This window comes from Cetorhinus maximus, chromosome 9, assembly GCF_964194155.1.
Source record: "Cetorhinus maximus chromosome 9, sCetMax3.hap1.1, whole genome shotgun sequence".
Lineage (NCBI taxonomy): Eukaryota > Metazoa > Chordata > Chondrichthyes > Lamniformes > Cetorhinidae > Cetorhinus > Cetorhinus maximus.
Window position 1 is genome coordinate 46223883 of NC_135887.1, and position 25930 is coordinate 46249812.

At 44.3% G+C, this 25930-nt stretch overlaps 1 protein-coding gene across 2 annotated transcripts in view; it reads right to left on the bottom strand.

Moving 5' to 3' along the window:
• LOC144684619 (double C2-like domain-containing protein beta) overlaps positions 1–25930 on the bottom strand; it is a 344343-nt gene that overhangs the window by 93112 nt on the left and 225301 nt on the right. Inside the window, exon 7 of one of the 2 annotated variants that reach the window (XM_078548631.1) lies at positions 24077–24359. The exons of the other annotated variant lie outside the window; for it this stretch is intronic. Within the exon in view, the coding sequence (XP_078404757.1) occupies positions 24245–24359 (115 nt within the window). The 3' untranslated portion in view covers positions 24077–24244. Of the gene's footprint in view, positions 1–24076; positions 24360–25930 lie in introns of those variants that run through there. 2 annotated transcript variants of the gene reach the window in all.

Here is a 25930-nt window from a genome sequence, read left to right on the forward strand (position 1 = left end):
ATCTTTCTCCAAGGATCCCTGGTGAAGGCCCAAGTAAATTACCAACCATTAATAGACAGCTGCCAGCCTCTGATTGGCTGACTGCTCTCAGGAGCAGTCTGGGGGAAGTGCATTCTGGGGGAAGTGCAGCAACAAAATATTTCCATGGAGCTGGGAGCCCTGGAGATAGGGTACTTGTGACCAGTTAGAGACTTAATTTGTGTGGGACTCACAGTGATCAGATCGGTGGGGTCCCACCAGTTTCAATAGCAGACATTGGGTCCCTCACCAGCTCAATAAATTCCGCCTTGTGTGTATGTGTAGTTTTCAGGGTTAGTAGATGGGATATAATTCGAGCAGGGTACATAGATATAATTCAGTCCCCATTTTAAATTTACATTCTATCTGTATTTTAATATTCCATTAAAAATCTCTATATCCATATTTATAATGACAGCCAGCTATGCAAACATGTAATTACACTTTCTATCTGTGGCGACACTACAGCACCACCACAGAGTGAAGAGTGCAATTTTGGTATGGCTGGTTTACACCGTTAGGGCAGGATTTTGCCCTTGGCGGGGGTGCACGGCAGGGGTGGTTGGAAAGCCGCCCGCAATCAGCTCCGCACCGTGATTTCAGGCGGGCTGGCCAATTAAGGCCCGCCCTGCATGGGCCGTGAGCGGCATTGCTTAGTGCTGCCTGTGCGGGCAGGGGGCAGGAGGGTGAGCTGGGCCTAGTGTGCAGTTCGTGCATGTGCTAGAAAGAGCGCTTCAATCTCCCTGAGGCACAGAGCTGCCTCAAGGAGATTGAAGCACTGTGTAAAAAAAAATGGAGAGAATAAAAATTGGATAAAACATGTCCGCTCATGTGACTCTGTCCTACCCTGCCCTATAGCCCTACCCTCATGTACACCGAGCGTAATATTCTGCCCTTAGTTTCTAGTATAGACATAAGACTTTATAATGGAAAATATCAAAGGGACCTACAAACAGTCATAAGTTTTTAATATATTGTATGTATGGAAATATTTTCATTAAAACATTTTGGTCCAGTATTAATTAGGTATCTGGTTGCTGCTTTATTCAAGCATTAATAATAGATTAATTCTTCTCCTGCATCAGGGCCATGAACTCCAACCAACAATGAGCCAGGGGCAAGATACTGTCAAATATTCTTAGTTCAAACCAAACAACTGTGCATTTGCTTAGCACAAAAAAGTAAATGTGAAGCAGTAGAAGAAAAACACGTTAAAAGTGACTCGGTTATTTTTTGAATATAGTAGCGTCTCAAAACTTTACTTTCATTTAGAACTTGGCTTGAGGTTTGGCTAGATAAAAGAAATAAGGTGCAGCAATCGTATGCATGAAGAGCTGGTCCGTGAAGCAGGAGGAGCTGGTTAGTGGGGCAGGGAGGAGCTGGTTAGTGGGACAGGGAGGGGCCGATCAGTGGGGCAGAGAGCGTCAAGTCAGTGGGGCAGGAAGGAGCCAGTCTTTGGGGCAGAGAGGAACTGGTCAATGGGACAGGGAAGAGTCAGTCAATGGGGCAGAGAGGAACCTGTCAGTGGGGCAGGGAGGAATCAGTCAGTGGGGCAGGGAGGAATCAGTCAGTGGGACAAAGAGGAACCTGTCAGTGGGATAGAGAGGAAGCTGTCAGTGCGGCAGGGAGGAATCAGTCAGTGGGGCAGGGAGGAATCGGTCAGTGTGGCAGAATGAAACAGAGGTCATTGAGATGGAGCAGTCAGTCAGTGGAATGGGGAGGAACCAGTCAGTGATTTACTGAATGTAAAGAATTTAGGGCATTATGAAGGTGTAATAAGTTGTTGTGTAAATGGATGTTCTTTCTTTTTCTCAACAGGACTCTAGGTGTTCAGTAGTGAAAAGTTCATCAAATTGCACTATATCTCTCAATATAGTTACCTTTTCAATTTCTCCCTCCCGCAAGGTTAAATTAATATCCATGATAGAAGAGGGAATCGGTATTGATTGTGTTCATGGGGTTTTCCGGGCAGAGGCTGAGGACTACAATTCCCAGCATGCCCGGGAGCTCCGGCACAAGTGCCGAGATCAGAAAGATGGACAGGCCACGTATGTGCAAGGACAACCTACTCGCAGAGGGCATGAAAACCAGACCACAGGACCAGGGTATGGCATGAAAATGGGCTCACGTGACAGAGCCAGTCAGGAGCAGAAGAGGGTCGGCTCCATGCAGCTGAAGTGCTGCTATTAGGTCCATGCTGCTGAGGGGGCTGGGGCACAGAGAAGCCAGGAGCTGTTGGTAGATTTGTACTGTTAAGAGTTGGAGCTCAGGGAAGCCCCAGAGCAGTATTTGCTAGGTGCTAAGAGTTGGGGCTCAGGGAAGCCCAGAAGCAGTTGTTGGCAGCTGCGTGGCTGAGAAGCTAGGACCGTGTTTGTGTTTAGATGCTGGAATAGCCTGGTCAACACAGGGGAACACAGTCTCGGAGGTAGTTTAGCTCAGCTGGAAAAGAAGACAAGGCGACTGGACCTGGGAGCAGATTTGAGAGAGATCTGGAATAGTGTGCTTTTTGGGTGAGAATTGTACCCCTGGAGCTCAGGTGGAGTAGAGGTGCTATCAGCTATGAATCAGACTAGCTCTTCGAAGGAGAGGAGCTGAAATTCCTCATGAGGAAGACTGAGTTTTAAAGAATTTTTGTGGCTCACAGTGATGACTAATGTCTGGGTGGGTTGCTGAGAAACTTGGGGACCTGCATTGGTTGGGTCTGCCATTTAACGTGCAGTTTGTGGTGTGTTCGACCACAGTTTTCCTGTTGGTTCATGTTTACCTCAAGTTAATTCTGAATATTAGAGCATAAGATAGAGTGTATTGACTGTTGGTTTTACTGACTCTTGCATAGTAAAATTTCTCTGTTTGTTTGAAACAGTGGAATCTTGTGGCTTTATTCTTTTCGCATGTAACTGGGAGATCTAATTTAATCTCCTTTAAACAAAATTTGCTGGTCTCTAACCGGTTCATGACCAAAATTTTGGGGTCTGGTCTGGGATCATAACAGCACACACTTCCACAAATCATTAGCAAATGAAATAAATCAAATGTTTTACATTTCCAACCAATATGCCCCACTCTCTTTGTGACTTTCTCCCCAAACCACTATGCCTTGTTTTGCCTCTCTTATTTACTGTACTTTTAAATTACCTCTCTATTTTTCCCTTTATCACATGCTTTGTATTCTTCTTTCCACCTATGTAAAGTGTTTGAGTAATTGTTATAAATGAGGGGCACTCTATTGTATATGAACATGGCCTTGGCTGATCTTTTGATATTTACACTTTGTGGAGAAGTTCTGACCTTCTCTTCGTCTCTTCCTACTTCCACATAGAGGGGTAGTAAAAATTGGAAACCCATGGTGTGAAAAATGATAACTGCAGCCTTTCTCCTGATCAGGGTGACCAACTGTCCCATATTTTAAGGGATTTTCCCCTATTTTGACTGTTTGTCCATGTGCCTTAAGGGATGCCTTTTACCTCTTATTTCTAGGACAGCCTGTAGGAGACTGAGCCTGGGAATTGTCGCTTCCCTTTGCCTCTTTGTTTTATTTTATGAGCATTTGCACTGTGGCCACTGGCCACCAGGGGGAGTTATGATCACCCCCCCCCCGCCTCACCCATCATTTTTTGTGGTTACCAGCACCACCACCCTTTTTCCCCCACCCCCAGTTGAAGTGTCCCTTTATTTTATTTCATAAAAGTTGGTCACTCTGCACCCGATGCCTGATTGCACCAGTTCCCGATAAGACCCATTGAAACAAGATGATCTTTATGGTTAAAAAAAATCTATGTGTACAAATGAAGTATTTTCATGCAATTTCAATCTGATGATTTGTTCCTTTTTAAAAATTTTCAACTGTAGTCACAACTGGGCAGAAGGTCCAACAAATTAGGAAGAAATACTTCAAAACATGTTTCAATACACCATGGTTTTATGTATATCACATTTTCTTTGCTCTCAAATTACACACGGCAACAAGGCAGTGGTTTCTGAAAATTGCAATTGGACATAACCTGCCAAATATTTTGGACTGCCTACATCACTATGCCAAAATCACATTATGGATAAAAATGCATTATTTATGCATTCATTGTAGCAGGGAAGATCCTTTAATTAAAAAAAAATCATTAACCTCGTATACATAAGAAACAACGTTCAATAATTCTCAATTAATGTAAGAGTGGCCAGTTGAAAGTGGCACTGGCACAAGCATGCCTCCCTCTCCATTCATTTGTTTACACCAAGATGCTGTGTCTGTTATCATCGTTGTGGGTCTTAGATGGGGTTGTCCTTGATAGAGACTGCTGGAGGCAAGGCTGTTGGTAAACTTTACCTTTTATTGAACATTCTACTGCGTATAGTAAAAGGCTTAGCATAAGGCTTCACATATAGAACTATCTCTCAGCATAGTGTGTTGTCATGTGCTCACTGTCTAATTACATATTTAACATTAACCCTTTAACACTACAGTGTGTTGATGCAAGGCAGTAACCTAGACGAGAGGGAGTCTAACTTTTGAAACTTCAAAGTAAAAGATTGAGCAGTAGGGCCCTCAATTATAAGCAACGCTACTTTAATGCATTTCACCTCTGCATTCAAAAGTACTATAACCAATTGTAATAGCATCAGATAAAATCTCACTATTTATGTCATCTACATCCTCTGGTCAACTATTGTGTTGCAATTCACTGCAAGGTAGTCAGTATGCTTTACGGTACAGAAATTATATGACTGAACTACTGATGCAGAGCTTTGCTAGATGAAGATGTGGGGCACAGAATCAGTGTTGTAGTCTTATCTCCATTGCGTACTTGTGTCTCGTGAGGCACCACAAGAGCCTTGCATTTACAGTTCTTATTTCATTGCCGGTGTTATATAGCTGGAGTTGGTTATAAATAGTGTTTTTTAAAACAGACTACTTGAAGGCTTTACATCACATCAAAGATCACCGTTGGCTATAAGCTGTGAAGGAAATATATTATTATAAATGAATAATGTTACTCAATGGAATTATTGCAATTCCCTTTTGTAGATTCAGCTGCCACTGTTAATGAATTTGCTCTGCGACTGTTAATTAGCTCTGACAGTGAAACTGGCACAGCACAATCAAAACTTCCCCATTCGATCAAATTTACATTCAAACTATAAAACCAAAGGCCAAATATTTTCACCTTTTATATGAGGGAATGATCCTAATTTCAAAACTGGAGCGGATTCAGTCTCCTTGATAGTCAGGGCTGGAATAGCCTTGCCATAACATTTGAACTGTAGGAAACTGATATCATAAGAATATATCACTTTAAGCATGGCTACCAAATTCAAGATCATTACTAACAAAAGGGTCTAATGTGTAGTCCCTATCATGCTAGGGTATGATGCATATTGAAGAAGATGTAAGAAGATGATATCTGCAAATTTGCTAATAGGCAAGAAAGTGCTGTCTGGATTTGAGAATAGATACATTTGATGGAGGTATTGAAAAAGTGACAATGGGTACTGAGGCTCAGGCAAGGGATTGAGGGGCCCAGTATATTGACCGAGGTATTGTGGTAATAACAATGGGAAGGTTATCAGCGCTCGCCATATTATGGGCAAATTTGAAAGCAACAACCGGCATCTGCACACATGCAATTAAATGCAGAAATTTGGGAGTTGTTGTCAGGGATACCTCACTCTTCCGCCGGGTGCACTGTTGTCGTGCTCACCAATAGACTGAGCGCTTAAATGATTACGACACCTGAACTTGCTGTACTCACCCACTAGTTCCCCGCTAAGGGTGACAGAAAAAATTAGCACCAGTGCTTTCATAAGGGAGCATTTAATAGTGATATGTGACAATTACTGCTGGACAACCTTGCTGGTCCTGAAAATTTTATTTTTACAACAGTGGAGACTTGTTCCTTTCGAAGAAAATAAGTGTTGGAAATTTAAAATAATTTTTTTTCACCTTTTCAATCTGAGTGAAGAGCCTCACTATTTCTTGCCCAATTCATAGACACCACAAATTTCCCATAGAGGGCTCCACACAAACAAGTGCTGAATTAGCGGATGTTCGTGCTCCAAGGCCAGTCAAAACTTCTGTGAGCAGCTGTCAGCAAGGTGAATGGTGAATGTCATTCCTTTGCCACTGATCACAATATCTAAACCAATATATTTTAGAATACATTGGACGCCATGGACAGGATTTTCCCTGTCAGCTTCTGAACCTTACAGCCAGGCTTATATGGGGGTCATGTAAGCCAACGCATCATTTAAATTGTATTGTATTAATCACTTTTGCTCATGTATCCGTGCTTTTATTCCTTTCATATTAATGAATGTAAGTTGGTTGTGGTGGAGTCCTCTGGCAGTTTGTCTCATGATGGTAAGAAGATGGAGCTATGAAGAGTTTTGACTGAAGGCATCACTGAGGCTCATGCTGAACTTTGTAAAAATAAAGATAGTTTCAACTAAACACATACACACACACACCTCAGGGCAGGTCCCCGAGGTGGTGGTTTGCACAGAAACTGAACTAGACAATGGCCACTCGGGAATATGTAAATGGCCTTCTTCCTGCCCCAAGATACTGTGATCGCGCCCATTGTTGGCATGCAAACGGAGACACCCCACCATACCCACCCCCACAACCCCCACCCCCACCCGAGGGCAGGATATGATCACGTAGAGGTGGTCCCGGATGACCAGGGTGGGATTAATAATCCAATCGGACGATCTGATTCAATGTATTACATTATATGCCAAGGGCCAGGGTCAGGAAGGTATATAAAGAAACAGCCCTCAAGGACATTGTTACTGCAGTCGGTTGAGTGGTTTGGTCAGCCATTCCGAAATCGCGCTGGGAGATCTGCTGAAGGGCTAACCACCTGAGACGAGCCCCAGCTCGCGGGATTCCTAAGCAACCAGTGCCATCTTGACCATGTGCTATTACTTAGAGATTTAATAAAAGTGTTTCACATTTAGTTAAACAGTATCCAGGTTATTGTGTGCCATGATATAAAGAGAAGAGCCTTTAGACCAGAGAGAAGGGGGTCTTACAAGTGGCGAGTAGGGCAGGAGTCTTGAAGATAAAGAAATGGCAGAACAGGCTATGGATGGGTTAGTCATGAAGTACGTGGCAGGGAAATTAGTTCTTAAGCAGAGGTGGGTCGAGTTATCCTTGAGGGGGATGATTCAGTAGATGAGGCAATACAGTGGCCACAGGGGTCCAAAAATAAGTGGACTTTGATGAAGGCAGTTTAGCTGATGGTGTATCAGCAGCAGCACAGGAAAGGTGAGGCTGAGAAAACAAAATTCAAGCAGGAGCTGGAGGAGGGAGATAAGAAACTCAGTGAATGGGATGCGGTTATTAATGGGTTAATGAAACAGCTGGAGGCAGAGAGAGAGGTGAGGAAAAGGAACCTGAACAATTGAGCTGGAAAGGGAGCGGTAGTTAAGCAGAACTCAATTTTTGGAAAGCTAGTGTGTTAACAATCAGCATCAGTGTGATGAATGGACAGCACAAGAAGCAGAGCAGTGCCACAAGGCAGACAGAGCAGAACAAGAGGCTGAGGATGTGAAGGCTGCCCACTGTGTTAAGTACCAACAACATAAAGGAGAAAAAAGCATGAAAGCAGAGCACACTGAGTGTCAGCGCGAAATAGAGAGACTGAGAAAGGAGCTGCAGGTGCACAGGAGTGTTGGGTGTGCGATGGGTGTCGGTAAGGCAAAGATTACAGAAGTAGAGAAGGAGGAGGATTCCGGTACTGATGGAGATAATCTGCTGGTACCAGATGGGCATGATGATGGTCAGTCAGAAGGTCGCCTGCCGCCCATGGCCCCTGTGAGACAACAGAGGTTCCTTCTTTCAGCTAACAACCAGCAGGCCCACGGGGCACTGGGCTGAGAGTTTGTATTTAGCTGAAACGCTGCGGAAAATGGCAGCGGACATGTCAAAGTTAGAAATAGGGAATGATCCACACGGCCACTTCTTGGAAATGGATCAGATGGCAGGATTACACAGCCTGGACAAGGAAGGGAAAAATAAACCGTTACCCTTTACCTTAGGAGCTAACATCTTTGCGGCAGGCCCAGCCGAAGGAAAGATGCAACAGGGAGCCTGGGAGACAATGAAAGGGAGAGTGATAATAGCTATGGGCTTCGGAAGGGGAGACCCTTTTAAATTGTTGGAGGCAGTGAGACAGGGACCCACTGAAAGTCCGAACGTCTATGCTGAGCGACTATGGTCGGCCTGTAATGGGGCTCTCGGAGGTCCGGAGCAGATCTGAGTCCAGCTCCAGGAAGCAGCTTTAAACCACTGGCTGTGGACACTAAAAGCCCATTCATTACCATATTTACAATCTGCCTTTGACCCAGAGGCAGCAAACAATATGTAAGCGGGAGTCTTGAGGAAGATGACACTCTGGTTTGATAGGAGGCAGGCAGACAAGGCTGCAGGCAGGGTTATTAGCAAGCCCAAAGGGAAAGTGTGTGAAGTAAAGGAGACAGCCCCTAAGACATGGCGACAGGAGGGAAATCCCAAAGAGCAAGGAGCTGTGGAATGTTCCAATTGTGGAGTAAAGGGACACCTTAAACGAGAGTGTACAAAGCCTTTCAGGGAGAAGGGAAGCACGGGATAGGCACCACCAGGTCCTAGTGTCCCCGACTACCAGAAGGAGGTAGAGGATCTGACAAAGTGAGTAAAGGAACTTGAAGTCTTGCAGGGGAAACTCCATGTCCTGAGCTGAATCAATGCTGATAGGATCGCACCCAGCCAAGTATCTGTGTTCACTCAGGTACGACAAATGGAGGCAACTGTGTGGTGACATTGAGGTGGAAGGGCAGACCAGGAGATATTTAGTGGATACAGGAGCATCCTGTACCGTAGTATATTGCTCATCACTTCAATCATCCCCATGGTACAGCATGGCCCCGTTTGTGTTACAGGGATCTACAGGTGATTTGGCGTCTGGGACGGTATCTAAACCACTGGGAGTCAGGATAGGACCCCTGAAAACCAAATGGGAATGTATATTGGCAAAGTGGAGCGAACCCGAGAAGGGGGATGTTAGCAGCTGACTGGATGGCAGCACATTGTGTCGCCGTGGACATGGCTAATGATCGTCTGTGTGGAGGTGTGGAAGGAGAGAAGGGAGCAGTTAGCATCCCAGTACAACAGAGGAAGGCATGGCTGTTGCCTCTGTCAGGTCGTACTCGGGAGACACTTGTGCCTCCCGAGCATCAGCAGGTATTGAGGAAACACCAGTACATGTTCGCTACCCATAAGCGCAACTGTGGGCATTTGGGTAGTACAGAGGTGCAGGTGGACGGTGATCTCATGGTCAAGCCAGTGGCAATATACATTTCCAAAGGAAGCAGAAAGGGTCTTAGAGACAGGTCAGTCCCTTGTAGAGCAGAAAGTTGAGAGAACGATTGCCGCCTGCGTGAATTCTCCCATCTGGTCGGTTAAGAAACTGGATGGATCATGGAGAATGACAGTGGATTATTGGATTTTAAATAAGAATGTACCATCCTGTGTTCTGATGGCGGCGGCAGTAGCAGATCTGGTAGCTGACATCCCGAATGAAGCACAGGTGTTCACGGTACAGGACATCGCTAATGGATTTTGGTCTGTGCCCGTCCATACGAAAAGCCAGTATAAGTTCTCTTTTACTTTTAAAGTGCAGCAGCACACCTGGATTGGTCTGCCCCAGGGATTTCACGATAGTCCATCAATACTTCCCCAGTGTATAGCAGATTGCCTGACAGGGTTTAGCCAGCCCGACCAGCTAATCCAATATGTGGACAACCTCCTGTTATTTTCAGAAACCAAGGAAGAACATCGGGAATTGTTATTGGAATTATTAGGGCTTCTGGGGAAAGTAGGACTGAAAGTAAAGCCCAAAAAAGCTCAAGTGGGCCGGGGGAGGTACAGTTCTTGGGTCTGACAATCAGGCATGGAGAGAGAGAGCCATAGAGGAAGGAAAGCATAAGGCAGTGCAAGAGTTAAATGGACCGGGCTCAGTCACAGCTCTCAGGACATCCTTGGGACTGACAGGATACTTCAGGGAGTTTATTGAAGGGTATGCAACTATGGCTGCACCCCTGATGATACTCGTAAGAAAAAGGGTGAATTGGGATTGGGTTGAAGGATGTGAGAATGCTTTTGTACAGTTGAAACAGGGCTTGCAGACAGCCCGAGCACTGGGAGCAATTAACACGGCGAAGGATTTTGCGGAGAAGTGTCAGCCACAAACATTAGTTTAAGCGCAGTTCTCATGCAAGAGATCAATGGACAGTCTAGGCTGATAGCTTATGCCTCAAGGGTATTAAGTGAAGTAGATAAGGGGTATTCAGTCTGCAAAAGACATCTGTTAGCCACCTTTTGGCAGTGTTCACCAGAACCCACTCAGTGACTTTGACCACCCACCACACTTCGACTAGGTTATCACTGGAGGGGCATATTAAGCAGGGAACAGTGTCCAGTGCATGCATAGCATGTTGAACACTGTTGCTAGGGGGCATGGACTTTAAGGTCAGGGCATTGCCGAGCCTCGGTGTGGTAACCTGGGGTGCAATATGCCTTTAAGAGAATGTAAGCAGATTGACTACGTGATTGTATTACCCAATTGCTGTGTCGTGCGGGCTACAATGTTAATCAGTAGTTTAGAATAGTCTGGTTGGATAAGTACACATTGTGTTAGTGCTCTGTTACTTGTGTAAATGAACAGCATGTGCTTCATCTTATATTGGTCTCTGCATCTGCATTATACTGTTTGCCAACTCACCCACTGGTAGATAGGCATGCAACCGTGTTCGTGAGTAAAGCAACCTGGCAGGAGAAACATAACAACTGACGATGAGGCAAAACACAACCAGTCGACAACACCAAGGAAAGCCACGAAAATTCCACTGAAGTGAATCAGCTCTGCCTTGCAGGCCAATTGCAAGTATAGACCTCACCATTGTCGAAGTTATCTCCCCCGAGAATGCCACAGTTTGGCTGCATCAAACTGTTTGATCGGCCCACCGGTGACTGGTCACATTATTTGAACGCCTCACATTTTTCCTTTTGGTCAATGACATATCGGGAGAGGAGAAGAGGTGGGGGATCCTCTTATCGACATGTGGCAGTGAAACATAGGGCCTAATGCATAGTCTAACAGTACCCAACGTTCCAGATTCCAAGAGCTTTGATGAGTTGGTAAATCGTGTGGAAAGCCACTTTCAGCCGAAATCCTCGGTAACAATGCGGCGTTTAAATTTAATTTGAGGTGTCGCGCCCCTGGAGAGACAGACGCTTGCTATTTAGCAGCCATGAAACAACTGACAGAGCACTGAGTTCGGGACGTTGATTAACGACATGTTAAGTGACCAATTAGTATGTGGGATTAACAAAGACACCATTCAAAAAAGGTGGCTGAGAGAAATGAATTTAGACTTCAGCAAGGCGCTGGGTTTGGTGCTCGCAATGGAGAGTGCAGTTAGGGACTCGGAAGCAATCAAGGGAGCACAAAATGGCATCGTCCATCACGTTGGGAGGGAAGCCCCAGTTAGAAATGGCGAGGAAGCGCAGGGCTCCATGGAAAGGCATGAAACAGCCACCATTAACAGACCACCAAAAAACAGAGAAAACCCACATTAATAATGGCAGAAATGGAACCAGACAGCCTGCAAACAAATGGCAATTTAAAAGAAGCGAGTGTTTCTACTGCCATCGTAATGGGCACGTTGTGTGATATTGCAAAGACGGACAAAATTTTAAACAAAAAGGTAGAAATCGTGAAATCCATATAATAGAGGAACCAGAAGAAACAGAGTCAGAAATTTACTCACTACACAACTTAAAAATGGGTAAAACAGAGTCAATCCACGTAACAGTGGAAGTTAATGGAAAACCCAACCAAATGGAGGTGGCTACAGGGGCATCCACAACAATGAGAGGGGAACATACCTTCAAATATCTAAATGGAGGAGACCACTCACTATAGTTGGAAAATTCAGATGCTAAATTAAAGACGTATGCTGGTGAAGACATACGAGTGAGAGGTATATGCAAGGTTCCAGTACAGTATGGAAGCCATTCTGTTAATTTACCCCTGATAGTGGTAGCATGGGAGGATCCAATTCTACTTGATTGGAACTGGCTGAAGGAAATGAAGTTGGAATGGACCGAGATTTTTCAACTCAGAATGAAAGATCTGCAAGAATCATTACGGAAATATGACTCTGTGTTCAGGGAAGGGCTTGGGAAGATTCAGGGGCTGCAAGCTAAAATCCATGTGGATATTGGGGCAACCCCCACATACTTGAAAGTGAGGCCAGTCCCTTATATATTATGGGAAAAGGTTGATATTGAATTAGACAGGCTGGAAATGTTGGGAATCTTGCAACCTGTACAATTTTCCAAATGGGCAGCACCCATAGTTCCAGTACTAAAGCCTGACCAGAGTGTATGAATATGTGGGGACTACAAGTTGACCGTTAACAAAGTGGCCAGACTTAATAGGCATCCTAAACCAAAAATTGATGAATTGTACTCCAAGCTGGCAGGGGGAACTGCATATACAAAGCTCGATATGAGCCATGCTTACCAGCAAATTGAACTAGAAAAGGCCTCTCGAGATTATGTGACTATCAACACATATAGCGGGTTATACCAATATACCAGGTTACCCTTTGGAGTCTCATCGGCTTGCGCCATTTTCCAATGGACAATGGAAAATTTACTTCAAGGTCTACCTGATGTGGTGGTTTATCTCGATGATGTCCTATTAACAGGACCAACTGATGAAGGACACCTGGCTAACCTGGAAGAGGTATTGAAGCATTTCTCACAAACCAGAGTACGTTTGAAAAGAGAAAACGTATCTTCCAAGCAAAATAAGTGGTTTACCTGGGTCATAGGGTCAACTCGCAGGGCCTTCACCCAGTAGAAGACAAGGTGGGAGCTAATTGTGAGGCACCAGCACCAGAAAGCGCCACAGAACTCGAGTCCTTCTTGGGAATGGTTAACTATTATGGCCTTTTGTTCCCAAATTGGACTTGGCAAGCTCCACAAGAACAGACTTTTACGGCAGTAAAGCAGTTGCTATATTCATCAGCCCTGTTGATACATTTCGATCCAAAGAAAGAATTAATTTTAACCTGCAACGCATCCCCTTACGGAGTAGGGGCAGTATTCTCCTACTGGATAGTGGATGACTCTGAATGACCCATTGGTTACGTCTCAAGGACACTCAGTGTGGCAGAACAAAGATACTCACAAATAGAGAAAGGAGGCTTATCCATCGTATTTGGCATTAAGAAATTCCACCAATACATCCATGGTTGCCACTTCACCATTGTACCTGACCACAAGCCGCTACTAGGCTTGTTTGGGGAAGATAAGGCAATACACCCAATCAGCTCAGCCTGCATCCAAAGGCAGGCGCTGATTCTAGCTGCTTATGAATACACTTTTATCCATGGCTCGGAAGCCAGATTGCAAATGCCGACACACTGAGCCGATTACCTCTAAAAGACAGCAGTGTGAACACCCCCATTCCGCAAGAGCTGGTCGTTATTAAATTTTCTGGATTTGTCACCAGTACATGCCAAACAAATAAGAAAGTGGACAGACCACGATCCAGTTTTGTCTCACGTCAGGGAACAAGTCTTGCAGGGATGGTCTAATGAGCCAAAGTCTGATGAAATGAAGCCCTATTTTAATAGGAAATACAAGCTCACTTGCCAGGATGGCATATTGCTGTGGGGAGCGAGAGTCATTGTGCCTCCGAGATGAAGACAGCTATTATTGACCGAATTGCATAGTGCTCATCCCGGCATCTCTGGAATGAAAATGTTGGCATGCAGCTACTTATGGTGGCCAGGGATGGGCACAGGAATCAAAAACTTGGTCAAGAGATGCTTGCAGTGCCAACAGGTGCAGAAATTACCCCCTTCTGCTCCACTGCATCCCTGGGAATGACCAGGAAGGCCATGGGTCCACCTCCATGTTGACTACTTGAGACCTTTTTTGTACAATGTTCCTCTTGATTATAGACGCTCACTTGAAGTGGATGGATGTATACAAGGTTAGATCACCCACATCTGCCGCTACCATAGACAACTGCATCAAAGTTTTGCGATATACGGGTTACCAGAGATAATAGTGTCTAATAATGGAATGTCATTCACCAGCAGGGACTTCCAAAGATTTGTAAGTCTCAATGGCATAACACGTTAAGACCTCGCAATACCACCCTGCATCCAATGGTTTGGCCGAGAGGACAGTCCAGATCTACATGTCTGGAATGAAAAAAACTGGATGGAGACTCTATAGCAACTAAATTATCACGTCTCTTATTCAGCTATAGGACTACGCCACACACGACCACTGGTATTTCCCCCGTAGAGTTATTAATGAAGAGATGTATCAGGGCAGGTTTGAGTCTCATAAGGCCAAATTTAGGGGGGAGGCTAGAGAGAGGTCAGGAGGCTCAGAGAAATGGACATGATTACCACAGTCGTGAAGTAAACTTCACTGTTGGAGACACAGTTTTGGCAAAGAACTTTGGGGATGGGCCCAAATGGCTATCAGGTGAAGTTAGTGCTGTGACAGGGCCTCTGTCCTATCACATATCAGTTGAAGGTCGGATATTTAGGAGACACATAGATCACCTCAGGAAAAGGGAAACAGATCGATAAGAAAGGATTCACCAAGCATTCCCGTTGGAGTCTACACCACACGTAGAAGGAGCTCCCCTTGGTTTGGAAGTACCTCTAGGATCTGTTAAGCCTGAGGGAGTTGAAGAGACAAACTTACAGGTTCCTACAGGAGAGTCTAGTGGACAGATGACTCCTGAGAGGGAGCCCTCAGATAAACCATCTGAAGTCATAGAACTAGGACGTTCAACACATTTAAAGAAGCCTCCAGAGAGACTGAATTTGTAAATAGTTAATTTATGTAAATAGTTGATATATTGTAAAGATCGTATATTGTACTTTTGAGTACTGGGGGACAGATGTGGTAATCTGAGGTGCAATACACCTTTAAGAGAATGTGAGCAGATTGACCACGTGATTGTATTACCCAATTGTTGTGTAGCATGGGCTACAATGTTAGTCAGTGGTTGAGAATAGGGTCTGGTTGGAGAACCACACATTGTTACTTGTGTAAATAAACAGCATGTGCTTCATCTTATATTGGCCTCTGCGTCTGCAGTATATTGTTTGCCAACTCACCCATCGGTAGATAGGCATGCAACCGTGTTCGCAAGCAAAGCAACCCAACAGAAGGAACATAACACTCGTTTAGCTGCTAACCTCCAGTATGAGGAAGAGCCTCACACTTGCACGGTGTGGAGCAATACAGGGGAGAGACATCTATGTGGATGCCTCCAGTTTTGTGGAGGAAGGGGTTGGAAGACATGGCGTGGTGTCTATGACCCTGGAAGGGGTGTAGAAATGGCCATTAAATTGCCAACCACACTCGGTGCACAGCAGGCAAAACTAGCAGCTGTCACTTATGTAATAACCCATCCTCAGGAATTTCCCACTCCTTACACCATCTGTTCAGACTCCATGTTTACATGTAACTCCTGTACAGAATCTCTCTTTTCTTGGGCTTGTCAAGGCTTCACCTCAGCAGATAGGTGACCAATCGTTACAGCCTCCATGCTGAGGACCATAGTACAGAATATAGGGAAAGCACAGGGTGATTATTATATTCACAAGGTGTGAGCCCATTCCAAGGTGGAACCCAGGTGGGGGGGTAACAAGGCAACGGATGTTTTAGCATGAAAGGGGATAGAATAGGGCACACCATGGGATTATTCCTATCAGTCAGCGTTGGTTATGTCATTTACTCCACGGGATAGTGATAACAACGTACCCCTTCCTCCCATCTTGAAGGAAGTACAACAGAAAGATGTGGTGCTAAAGGCAGTTTTGCTGGCAAAACAAGCAGGAACCCCAATCGAGGGTCCGTTTGGAGAACCTGATATAGAAATTAAGGAAGGGATGCTTTTTAAAGGGGACAGGTGGATCGTGCTTGAAGGGTACAGAGAGGAAGTGATGCAGTTAGCACACAGAGGTCCTGGGGCAGGACATCCTGGCCAAGATCACAGTGGAACGGATTAATATGGTAGGATGGTGGCCCCATATGCGGGGAGATGTGCTGCATTACTATAAAGGTTGTTTAGTCCATGCTGCAAACAATCCAGACCCACACAGAAGGAAGGTGCCTATTGGACACACTCGATGAGTTGATGGGCCTTGGAAGTGCATTCAGGTAGATTTTATAGGGCCACTCCCAGCCTCTAAGAAGGGTAATAAATTCTGTATGGTGTTGGGAGATAATTTTACCAAGTGGGTCAAGGCATTTCCATGCAAGTCAGCTACTGCACTATGGACAGCAATAACTTGAGAGAGAGAAGTATTTTCTAGATGGGGGCTCCCTAGGGTTGTAGAATCAGATCAAGGCTGTCACTTCACAGGGCAGGTGATGCAGGCCACTCTGAAGTTATTGGGCATAGAAGGGAAATGGCATGAGGCACACAACGCACAATCTTCAGCGATAGTGGAAAGGGCGAATTTCAGGCTAAAGGTGGCCCTATGAAAAGAGTTAAATGAACAGGAAAAGAAATTGGATGAGGTGATTCCTTTGGTCCTGATGGGAATAAGGAGCACCAAATCAAAGGGAACAGGGTATTCACCCCACGAGTTGGTAACTGGGCGACCCATGCGTACACCTACACGTCTGCTGTTCCCCACCTTTTCTGAACAACAAACCCAGGAGATTACCAAAGATAAGCTTGTGAAAGATCTTTGGGAGAGCTGAACCTGCAGGCGGCCAACAATATTGGCAAACCCCAAAAAAATAGGGCTCCAAGCAAACTGCAGGAATGGAGCAACGGTGATCAGGTGATGGTACGAAACTATGTAAGGGTGGGTATGTTTGAATGCCTGTACAGAGGAGCCTACAGCATATGGACAAGACTAGCCCCATGGTATATGCAGTGCAATTGCCCAAATGGGGTAAGGTGATTCCACATTAACCAGATGACGCTAGCAACGTCCCAAAACAAGACACCTCACCGACAAGAAACTGTTATGTGCATGAAAGGTCACATCATGCCAATAGTGTGGGATTGCCCCTACAAATCCCAAAACAGGAGGGCGAGGATGATGATAGTGACAGTGATGGGGCAAATGCAGAAGCAGCTGGACCCCAACGACGGTAAAAGAGGTGAGACAGGAAGGGGAGGACATGGGGGAGTCGTCACCACCACAACAGGGTCGGTCACAACAAAGACAGTCTGGACCACCCCCTTCCTCACAAAGGAGAAGAAGTAGCAGAAAAAGACAGCTTTGTGTCGATGCTAGAAGTGGGGAAAGGGCTGCGATGCTTTGACACCAAGCCACATTGGAAAACAGGCCCGATTTGGTTAATGGTTGCTAAAGGGTGGCGGGGAGGTCCGTAAGGTGAAGGTGCTAAGATACCCAAAGCAAGGGGAAGATAGGGAGTAGAGAAATCACAGCAGCAGGGGGATCCTGAAATGATATGGATGGGAGGTCACATCAAAGGTACGAAGTGGAAAGAAGTTAGGATTAGTCCTGCTGCTAGGTTGAACTTGAACCTCATAATTTCAAGACGGTATAGGTTAGTGATCCCCATGGTCGTGACAATAGTAGAAGTGGAACGTGGGGCACGGCTCTGTATTGTGTGCCCTCGGCCTAGTCAAAATTAATGGCTTTGGAGTGGGAACATGAGAAGAGAGGAAGGTCTGATTGGGTACAGTATGGCAATACCAAGGCTGTTACTGTCTGCTGGACTCAAATGGAGGGAGGGCAGGCATGTAGACATGTGTCCCTGCCCAGAAAGAGGGGGCTTGGAGACCAACATTGGGTGTAAGGGTGGTATTGCCCAAGAAGCCAATCAAGTCACCACCCCTCAGCCACCTCCAAGTCATAACGAGATTCAGGCTGCTGAGTGTCCGAAGCACATACCTGGTCCTTCGAATGGTTTAGTATTAATACTCACAGGGAAAATATTGTATCATGATGCACACCATGAGGTGGTACCACTGATGTTGAACTTAACAGGGATAGGATTACTGGATTGGTGTGGTAAAAAGAAAAAGAGTCTGTATGAGAGACTGCTGGGACAAGTGCTGGATCAAGCCATCGGCCCAGAGACAGGGGCAGTGGTTTGGAAACAGTCCTACAAGTCTGCAGTGGAAGGGATTAAATCAAGGAGGGAAAGAGACTTAGTTAATGTTGCGGCCACAAAATTTAATCCGGCTGCTTCATTAGTGAATAGTTTGGATTTGGCCTCTCTGGAGGTAGAGATGCAAAAACTTAAGGGAAAAGTTAAGGACATTTTGATTAAAGAAAATATCAACCAGGGCTCTGAGCCAAAAGAGGATCAAGTTCTGACAGTCCACATGGAAAAGGTGGTGTAACAATTGGAAAATCATGTTAGGATTATCACTGGACTCATCCGGGAGGATAGGAATGCCTCCAATGAGGCCGCCAGGGGTGATGCATGTGTTATGTATGGTTCCTGTTCGATAGAGCAAGTCCATGAAAATATGAGACAAATTTCTGAAGGGAAGTGCCCTCATGGGTTACCAATAACCATTTGGAAACATTGACTAAATACAAAAACAACATCAATGTGTGTCAATTTAGAGGTTTGGTCCAGGTATATCCTGCACAAATAGATTGCAAAGGGAGGAGTTAAGGTGATGGGATTGGTACTTTATTTTCTGGTAATACCGCATGAGGTGACACTACTTCTGATATATAGGGGTGAGCATATCGGGGTTATAGAAGGGGATAACCATGTACAGTATCATGATATCATCGTATACAGTGAATTGGGGTGATTATATAATGGGAACCCACCTGGGGGTTGCAACACTCGAAGCTGGTGTGTCCCTATAGGATGGAAAAGCATGGTCAGCTGACCTGTGGGTTTAACATGGAGATACTGAAGACAATGTTTAAGCCTACTCAGGTAGCCTGTGTAGGGGAGGGAGAGTATTGTGTTACCACAAACAGGAAATGGTATCAGTATGGGTCGAATTTTTAATGCCCCATAATCCTACCTACATATTGTTTCTCCCCCGAGAGATCCACAAGGCCTGGGGAAAGGGAATTGGTGAATATTTACAGTCATAACAGCACTGAAATTAAAGTCCGGAACACAAATAAGGTGAAGTTGCAGGAATATGTGGAAAGGTTTGCTTAGGGTATTCCCCCACTACCAGAACATCTAGTTGAGCTGCGAGAAGGGATTGGTAAATCCCAGAAAATTTATTATCAGTTACAACAGTCATGAGATCCTGCAGGAAATCCAGACCATTAAACAACGGTTTTGGTGGGACATGTAGTGGGACTGGGGAAGTAATATTGAAGTCTGCCCTTGGATTTGAATCATCTGTCATGTGTTAGTTGTTCTGCAGTTGATTGTCATATATCTATTGTATGATTTATGTCATCAATGTAGAGGTAGAAAGCTGAAGCAATGGGCTCTAAAAGCCTACGTGCTGAACAAGAAAAGTTTATGCAAGTATAGTAATGTTCTGAGAAATAAAAATTATACACTTAAAGGGTGGGTGCTATAAGCCAATACATACTTTAAATTGTGTTGTATTAATCAGTTTTGATCATGTAACCGTCCTTTTATTATTTTGATATTAATGAATGCAAGCTGGTTGTGGTGGGGTCCTGTGGGCAGAGTTTGCCTCATGGTGGTATGAAGATAGAGCTACGGAGAAGAGGTGTGACCGAAGACATCACTGAGGCTCATAGTGAACTTTGTAAAAACACAGACAGTGTCAACTAAACGCACACACACACACACACACACACACACACACACACACACAGTGGTGCTCTGCAACAGACGCTCCATCTACAGAAACTGAACTAAACAATGGCCACTCGGGAATGTGTGAACGGCCTACTTCTTGCCCCAAGATACTGATCCATTGTTGGTATGCAACCAGAGGCAACCCCCTGCTGAGGGCAGGATATGACCACGTAAAGGTGGTCTGGATGGCCAGGGTGGGATTAATAATCCAATCGGACGGTCTAATTTAAGGTATTACTTTATATGCCAAGGATCAGGGTCAGGAAGGTGTGTAAAGAAGCACCCCTCAAGGACATTGTTACTGCAGTTGGTAGAGTGCTTTGGTCAGCCATTCCGAAGTCACGCTGGGAAATCTGCTGAAGGACTGAGCACCAGAGATGAGCCCTAGTTTACTGGATTCCTAAACAACCAGTGTCATCGTGAGTATGTACTATTGCTCAGAGATTTAATAAAGGTATTTCACATTTAGTTAAATGGTATCCAAGTTATCGTATGGCATGATATCAAGAGTAGAGACAAGAGCCTTTAGACCAGAGAGAAGGGAGGGGTCTTACAGTCAGAAGCTCGCACTGTGTGGGAAACAGACATTCACTGTGGGGGTTATTAGTTCATTAATTAATTAAATAATTAAATAGAATAAGATAGCGATGGCAGGACGGGCGATGTGTTGCTGCTGCGGCACGTGGGTGCTGCTGAACACCAAGGTGATCCGGAGCAAACACATCTGTAGTAAGCGTTTGCAGCTCGAGGAACTTCGGATCCGAGTTAAGGAGCAGGAGTCCGAGATGCAGACATTGTGCCACATCAGGGAGGGGGAAAGTTGCCTGGACACTTTGCTGCAGGAGGCGGTCACATCCCACAGGTTAGATAATTCGAAATTGGTCTGTAATCAGGGACAGGGGGGTGTGACTGCAGGTGAGGCAGGTATGGGGACCCGGGGGTAGCGTTCAAGGAGCCTCAGCCCCTGCAATAGTCGAACAGTTACGAGTTTATTGCAAGCTATGTGGACGAGAGCAGGAACTGCAAGGAGGATGAGCAAATTGACCACGGCACCGTGGTACAGGAAGCCATTCAAGTGCGGGATGGGGGGGAAATAAGAGCAAAGTAGTGGTAGGGGACAGTATAATTAGGGGGGTAGATACTGTTCTCTGCTGCTGTGAGTGAGAGTCCCGAAGGCTGTGTTGCCTGCCCAGTGCCAGGGTTAAGGACATCTCCTCAGGGCTGGAGAGGAACTTGGAGTGGGAGGGGAGGGATCCAGTTGTTGTCGTCCGCATTGGTACCAATGATGTTGATAGGACCAGAAAGGAGGTTCTGCTGAAAGAATTTGTACAGTTAGGAGCTAAATTAAAAAACAGAGCCTCCAAGATAATAATCTCAGGCTGACTACCTGAACCACGGGCAAACTGGCATAGGGTAAATAAAGTCAAGGGGTTAAATGCGTGGCTCAAAGATTGGTGTGGGAGGAATGAGTTTCAGCTCATGGGACACTGGTATCAGTACTGGAGTAAAAGGGAGCTGTTCCGGTGGGACAGGCTTCACTTGAACCGTGCTGGGACTAGTGTCCTGGTGAATCAAATAGCTAAGGCTGTAGAGAGGGCTTTAAACTAAACAGAGGGTGGGAGGGTTCTGGACAGGGGATAAGTAGGCTTACAAAGCAAAAAGATATGGCAGCATTGCAGGTCAGCTACTTAGGTAATAGTACCCAGAGTGTGACAGGAAGGGACAGAGTGTACAAACATAAAAAAAGCAGCAAATAGGGTCAAAGGGGGAAAAAATGGTAAAAAGGCAAAATTAATGGCGCTTTACTTAAATGCATGTAGTATTCTGAACAAAATAAATGAATTAATGGCACAAAAAGAGGTTAATGGGTATGATCTTATAGCCATTACAGGGACATGGTTGCAAGGAGATCAATGCTGGGAACTAAATATTCAGGTGTATGTGACTTTTCAAAAGGATAGAGACGAAGGAAAGAGTGGTGGGATAGCTTTGTTAGTATGAGATGGAATAAGTACGATAGCAAGAAATGATCTTAGATCGGAATCCTTATGGGTGGAGGTAAGAAACAACAAAGGGAAGAAGGCGCTGGTGGGAGTAGTCTATAGGCCGCCAAACAGTAGCTATGCTGTAGGACAGAGAATAACTCAGGAAGTAATGAGGACATGTAAAAAAGGCAGTATATTAATCGTGGGTGACTTTAATCTTCATGTAGATTGGGAATATCAAATTGTCAGAGGTAGCCACGAGCAAGAATTCTTAGAGTGTATTCGGGACAGTTTCCTAGAACAATATGTTGTGGATCCAACCAGGAATCAAGGCTATTTTGGATCTGGTAATGAGGCAGGTTTAATAAATGATCTCAGAGTAAAAAATCCCCGAGGAAACAGTCACCATAACATGGTGGAATTTAACATTCAGTTTGAAAGTGAGAAACTTAGTTCAGAAACAACTGTGCTAAACTTAAATAGGGGTAATTACAAAGGAATGAGGGCAGAGTTGGCTGGAGTGAACTGGGAAAGGAGCTTTAAAAACCAACAGAAGATGACCAAAAAAATAATAGAGGGAGAAAATAAACTTTGAGGGTAAACTAGCAAGTAATATGAAAACAGACAGTGAGAGCTTCTTCAAATATATAAAAAGGAAGAGAGAAGCCAAAGTCAATATAGACCCCTTAGAGAATGAGGCTGGGGAAATAATAATGGGGAACCAGGATGTACTATCGCCAAGTTTGCGGATGACACAAAAATAGGTGGGAAGGCAAGTGGTGAGAATGATGCAAAGAGTCTACAAAGGAATATAGACAGGTTAAATGAGTGGGCAAAAACGTGCCAGATGGAATATAATCTGGGAAAGTGTGAGGTTATGCACTTTGGCAGGAAGAATAGATGAATTGAATATTGCTTAAATGGAGAAAGACTGAAGAAAACTGCACCGCAGAGGGATTTGGGGGTCCTCGTGCATGAATCCCAAAAAGCTAGCATATAAGTTCAGCAGGAAATAGGGAAGGCAAATGGAATGTTGGCTTTTATTTTAAAGGGAATGGAGTATAGAAATAGGGAAGTTTTGCTAAAACTATACAAGGTACTAGTTAGACCACACCTAGAATACTGTGAACAGTTTTGGTCCCTTTATCTAAGGAAAGATATACTGGCATTGGAGGCAGTCCAGAGAAGGTTCACTAGGCTGATCCTGGGGATGGAGGGATTTTCTTATGAGGAGAGGTTGAGTAGATTGGGGCCTGTGCTCATTGGAGTTTAGAAGAATAAGAGACAACCTTATTGAAACATATAAGGTTTTTAGGGGGCTTGACAGGGTAGATGCTGAAAGGTTGTTTTCCCTTGTGGGAGAGTCTAGGACCAGAGGGCATAATTTCAGAGTATGGGGGTGCCCATTTAAAACAGAGATGAGGAGGAATTTCTTCTCTCAGTGGGTAGTCAATCTGTGGAATTCTTTACCGCAGAGGGCTGTAGAGGCTGGGTTGTTAAGTATATTCAAGGCTGAGATAGACAGATTTTTAATCAGTAAGGGAATCAAGGGTTATGGGGAAAAGGCAGGATCATGGAGTTGAGGATTATCAGATCAGTCATGATCTCATTGAATGGCGGAGCAGCTCCTACGTCTTATGGTCTTATGGGTTAAAGGGGTGTGAACCCCTCCAAAGGAAAGCAGCCTGCTACTGCTCGTGCAGGCAGGTAGGAGCCTGCTGCTGCTCATGCAGGGAGGCAGGGAGAGAGGGCCTCCAAGCCTAACTGGAACATTAGCTTCACCGAAAGTCATGAGAGGCCACTGCCAAGCAGCTAGATTGGTCAGCACCGCCTCCAAGAGCTTGGAGGCTGACTGGAAAATCCCAGTCGGCCATCCTGAATTGGTCTTAAGTGAGCCTTCATTAGCTTAATTGCCTATCTGCCACATGTGGTTGGGTAACCCTGCCACTCCCCCACATCCCAACTCTGGGGAGATGGCCCAGAATGGAATGAGCCAATTAACCGGCATGCAGGTTGGTGGCGCTATTTTTAGCATCTGCCCACCTCTGTTCCCAAACCCAACAGAGGGGCTAAAAATCTAGTGCCACGTTTATGCTTACGGAGTTGCCTAAAATGTCTTAAGTGCTTTTCAGCAATGCACGTTCTTTAAAATATTATAAATTTTATTTCTGAATAGGATATATTCCATTATGAAAAGCAATAGCTTATCTTAAAGTTGTCTTATCAGCGAATTCATGACAAAAAGTTCCAGTTGGTAAATTTTATCCACAAATTTACAAGGCATAAAACAGACACAAAAGGTAAAGCCTACACATGAAAATATATGATACATATAGAAGCCTGGGTGTTTTAATCAATTTGGATGCATACTTCTACTTTACATTAAAATATTTACTTATGAGCTACAAGACAGTTAAATGAGGAAGAGAAGGAACAGCCAACAGGAAGAGGTAAAGGTAACAAAGGATTGATGAGCACTGAAATTAGTTTTAACTGGCCCTCCATGGTCTTTTACAACATTTCTGTTCCTGGAATTATAAATAAAAGAACTGCTGGCTTTCAGGTTTAGAGATTTATTACAAAGTCTCGGTACACTAAACCTCTAAAGTAACATGGAGTGCCAGGTAAGTGCATTGTAAACACATAATGCTATATTATTGCTCATTAGGTGTATAATTTTACATATTATATTGACAGGATATTGAAATGATTAATAGTTGCAGTGAGCTCATGATATACTTTGGATTCCAGGGAGATGGAATGGTAAGCATAATACATTTAATTACCAATCACATTTAATGCAAGTGAATCTGATCCATAATGGCACTGGGACTTAGGAGAAGAAGATTGAAAAACTAAGGTTTATTTTTATATAAGCCAGCTCCTAGTTGTCCGTGTCAGTCCTGGTTCAGTTGGTAGCATGCTCACCTCTAGGTTGGAATTTTGTGGATTCAATTCCCTCTCCAAAGACCTGAGCACATAAATAAGGCTGATACTCCAATCCAGTACCAATGGAGTGCTACACTATCGGAGCTGTAATCTACCTTCTCAGTTGGAAGTAAAAAATTCATAGCAGTATTCAAGAAGAGCAACGGAATTCTGCCCATTGTCCTGGCCAATATTTATTCTTCAACTAACATCACCAAAACTGATGCTCTGGTTATTTATTGCATTGCTGCTTGTGGAAGCTTGCTTTGTGCAAATTGGCTGTCAGGTTTCCTACATCACAACAGTAGCTACATTTCAAAAGTATTTCTTTGGCTCTATAGTGCTTTGGGGCACCCTGAGGTTCTGAATGAATATCTACAAATGCAAATCTTCATTTTAGATATTCTAAGCAGGATCAGTGTAAAGTAAACTTCACTAAGTGCTTCCATGGGCACGACCTTTGCCAACTGAGTGAATCAAAGCAAGAAGTGAAAGGAAATCAGTAAACATTATAGGTTGGTAAATTACATTGAGAATGGTGGTAAGTTGCATGAGCGGGATACTGAAATTACCATGCCGAGGTGCTCAGAACCATTTCTTACTATTTAATACTCACCTGCTTTGTGCCCAGAAGGAACTTACCTTTTTAAAACTCAACATTAGATATTATAGAAATCTGGCTGCTTACCTCTATCAAATCAAGGACAGATTTACTACAAACACAAGGGACTGCTGCAACTCATTTTGCAGTTTTCCAGTGAATGATCTATATCTGGAAAGGAGGTGGTAAAATATTCTATAGCGCACAAACCAAATGTATAGGGAAATTGTGTTTTCTGGTCTCAATTATGTGATTGTTTAGGCATCCTTTAATAAATTTGGAGCACAATATTTACAATGGCTTAACTAAAGAAGGTTCCCATTAAAAACAATTGCAGTGAAAAGAATAGAAGGAAACTGAAAGCTGAAGGCTGAACAATACAATGGCCACTTTGAAAAACTTTTGAACTAATTTAAGCCATGTTACTTTATTTTACTTCAAAGCCCCCAACCCTCTGGGTCAGGGAAGAAATAAAAGCTTTTACCTTGTGATTCCCATTGGATTTCTAAATAAATTTTCCTTCAGTGATTGTGTCACAGTGTATCACTGAAGTTACTTCACAAGTATAAT